General features: G+C 39.5%; 1 protein-coding gene across 1 annotated transcript; it reads left to right on the top strand.

The window, feature by feature from the left end:
• The first annotated feature begins 264 nt into the window (after positions 1–264).
• Positions 265–1044, top strand: LOC145111750 (uncharacterized). The gene has a single exon (XM_079047999.1). It carries the CDS (start codon positions 265–267, stop codon positions 1042–1044), a length of 780 nt encoding a protein of 259 aa, XP_078904125.1.
• The last annotated feature ends 1837 nt before the right edge of the window (positions 1045–2881 follow it).

Raw genomic sequence — 2881 nt, 5'->3', positions numbered from 1 at the left:
ACCATAAGATGGGGAACCATTTCTTCTCTACCTTTCAGTATCCTCAAATGCGGTGAGTGCAGTCTTAGTTAAGGATCTTAACGGGGACCAACATCCCATCTACTATGTAAGTAAAAGTCTCTTGGATCCTGAGACTAGGTACTCTCGCCTTGAAAAACTTATACTTACACTAGTAACTGCTTCCACGAAATTAAGACACTACTTTGAAACACATCCATTAAACGTAAGAACTAATTATCCTATTAAGAATGTTATGAGAAAAAAATGTTAGGAAGGATGGAAAAGTGGTCTATAAATCTAAGCACATACGACATCAAGTATAAGACAAGATTCGCGATAAAATCGCAAGCACTGGCGCACTTTGTGGCTGACTTCAGTAATGATCTACAAGCTGAAGTAGAGATAAAAACTAAACGATTCCTAGAAGAAGAAAACAGAGGAAGATGGACGCTATTCACAGATGGATCATCAAACCAAAGAGGAACTGGATTAGGGATCATACTAAAGTCCCCACAGGGGGACATCCTATCCCAGGCGATTAGTTGTGAGTTTGATGCAACCAATAACGAAGCTGAATATGAGGCACTAATCATGGGACTACAGCTAGATAAGGATCTTCAAATCAAGGATATTCAAGTATATGTTGACTCCTTATTAATAACTAACCATTTTAATGGATCCTATGCAGTAAAAGGAGAAAGACTAGCACTATACCTCCTAATCCTAAAAAATTTAGCCTCTAAATTCGAAGAATTTAACCTAAGCCAAATTCCTAGAGAATACAATGTTGATGCAGATGCCTTAGCCAATTTAGGATCTTCCCTTAGAATCCCACTAGAAACCAGGATCCCGATAATCCACGTGATGATACCAAAAATCGAGGATCTTGCTAAAAGACTGAGGGATCTTGATGATGACGAGGTGACAACCAGCGTCGCTACAATCGAAGATTCTGATCCTCAACTTCCTCATCAGGATCCTAGCATCAAGGATTCTTCCCTAACCTCAAGATCTTGGATTCAACCCATTGTGGAATATCTCTAAAATGGTACCATCCCGATGGAAGAAAAAAGTGGCAAGTCATTCAGAATGAGGGTCTCACGTTTTGTGATGATCCAAGGTAAGTTATACAGGAAATCCATGGCAGGACCATATCTCTGATGCCTGGAAGATCACGAAGTTGCGGAAGTCCTAAAAGATATACATGAAGGAGATTGTAGTAACCACACTGAGGGCAGATCCTTGTGCTACAAGGTGTTGAGGACGGGATACTACTGGCCAACCATGATTAAAGATTCCTTCTTGTATTCTTAAAGATGTGATGCTTGTCAAATACATATCAATATCCTACACCAACCATCGGAACATCTACATCCTGTCATTTCCCCTTGGCCATGCATGAAGAGGGGAATGGATATAGTAGCAAAATTACCTAAGACACCAGGAGGAAAAGTCTTCATGCTAGTAATGACGGACTATTTCTCGAAGTGGTTCGAGGTTGAGGATTTTGTTCAAGTAAGAGATAAGGAGGTGGTGTCGTTTCTCAAACGTAATATCCTGACCAGGTTCGGGATCCCTGCCGAAATTATATGTGACAATGGATCCCAATTCATAAGCAAGAGGACAAGGACTTTTGCACAAGTTAGGGAATCAAAATCATAATGTCCACCCCTGTTCACCCTCAAGCCAACGGTCAAGCAGAATCTAGCAACAAAACCATAGTCAATAACTTGAAGAAAAGGCTAGATGAAAAGAAAGGGAGATAGGCAGAAGAGCTTCCTATCTTCCTATGGGCAGATAGGACCACTTCCAAAGTAGCCACAGGCCAAAATCCATACTCTTTGGTGTTCAGAGCAGAAGTGATGATCCCCACTGAAGTGGTGATCCCAACGGAAAGATATCTATTTCAAGATCAAGAAAACAACAATAGGATCCTAGCCCAGGATCTTGATACTATTGATGAACTCAAGGATCTTGCCAAGACTACTTCGTTGCCCATCAACAAAGAATCACCAAGGCATACAACAAGATTATCAAAGTCAGAAGATTCCAGATAGGAGACTTGATCTTAAGGAAAGCATTCTAAAATACCTAGAGTCCTAGTGCATGTAAATTAGCACCTAGATGGGAAGGACAATATCTCATAGATTATGAAGCAGGAAAGGGGCATATTGGTTAGCCACCATCGAAGGAAATATCTTGCCAAGATCCTGGAATGCTATACATCTTAAAGCTTATTTCATGTAAGTGAGATTATTCATTTTACAACAAACTCAAGGTACATATACTCTTTACCTTTTACCCTTTATTTTCATTATTATTATTGATTACTCTCCTAAAGACCATTACTAACTTAAGCATTGGAGGGGTGTTAGCCAAGCTAACGCCCACCCCAATCTCACGTTTGCTATGCGTAGGAACACAAGGATCATGATTCACAAGGATCCTGACACACGAGGATCCTGACACTCGAAGATCCAATGATCTTGATATTTAAGGATCCTGGCATTCAAGGATCCCAATGGCTACAACATTCTAAGATCTTCATGAAGACAATACATAAATTCCATAGTAACTATGAATAGATACTGATCATCTCTCCTACGAATAAGGGTACTTAATCTCCTCTAAGTTTTAAAGAGCTAGTTACTTCTTTCATACGAGTTAAGGTTTCTACACCTAGCTTGGACGCATGATATCTAACTATAGGATATAAATAAGGGGATCATTTCACGATACAGTGACTGGGCAACCCTCTTATTTCTAAAAATAAGTTAATATCCTAAAGTTTGAATCTAAGGTTAATAACATTGACATGTTATCTCAAGTTGGGATCTTCCCCAAAAAAACACATAAGGTTTATAACATTGACATGCTATCT

This window comes from Lactuca virosa, chromosome 5 (assembly GCF_052849685.1).
Source record: "Lactuca virosa cultivar CGN04683 chromosome 5, Lactuca_virosa_CGN04683_v6, whole genome shotgun sequence".
NCBI lineage: Eukaryota > Viridiplantae > Streptophyta > Magnoliopsida > Asterales > Asteraceae > Lactuca > Lactuca virosa.
This window is presented reverse-complemented; position numbering and strand designations above follow the sequence as displayed.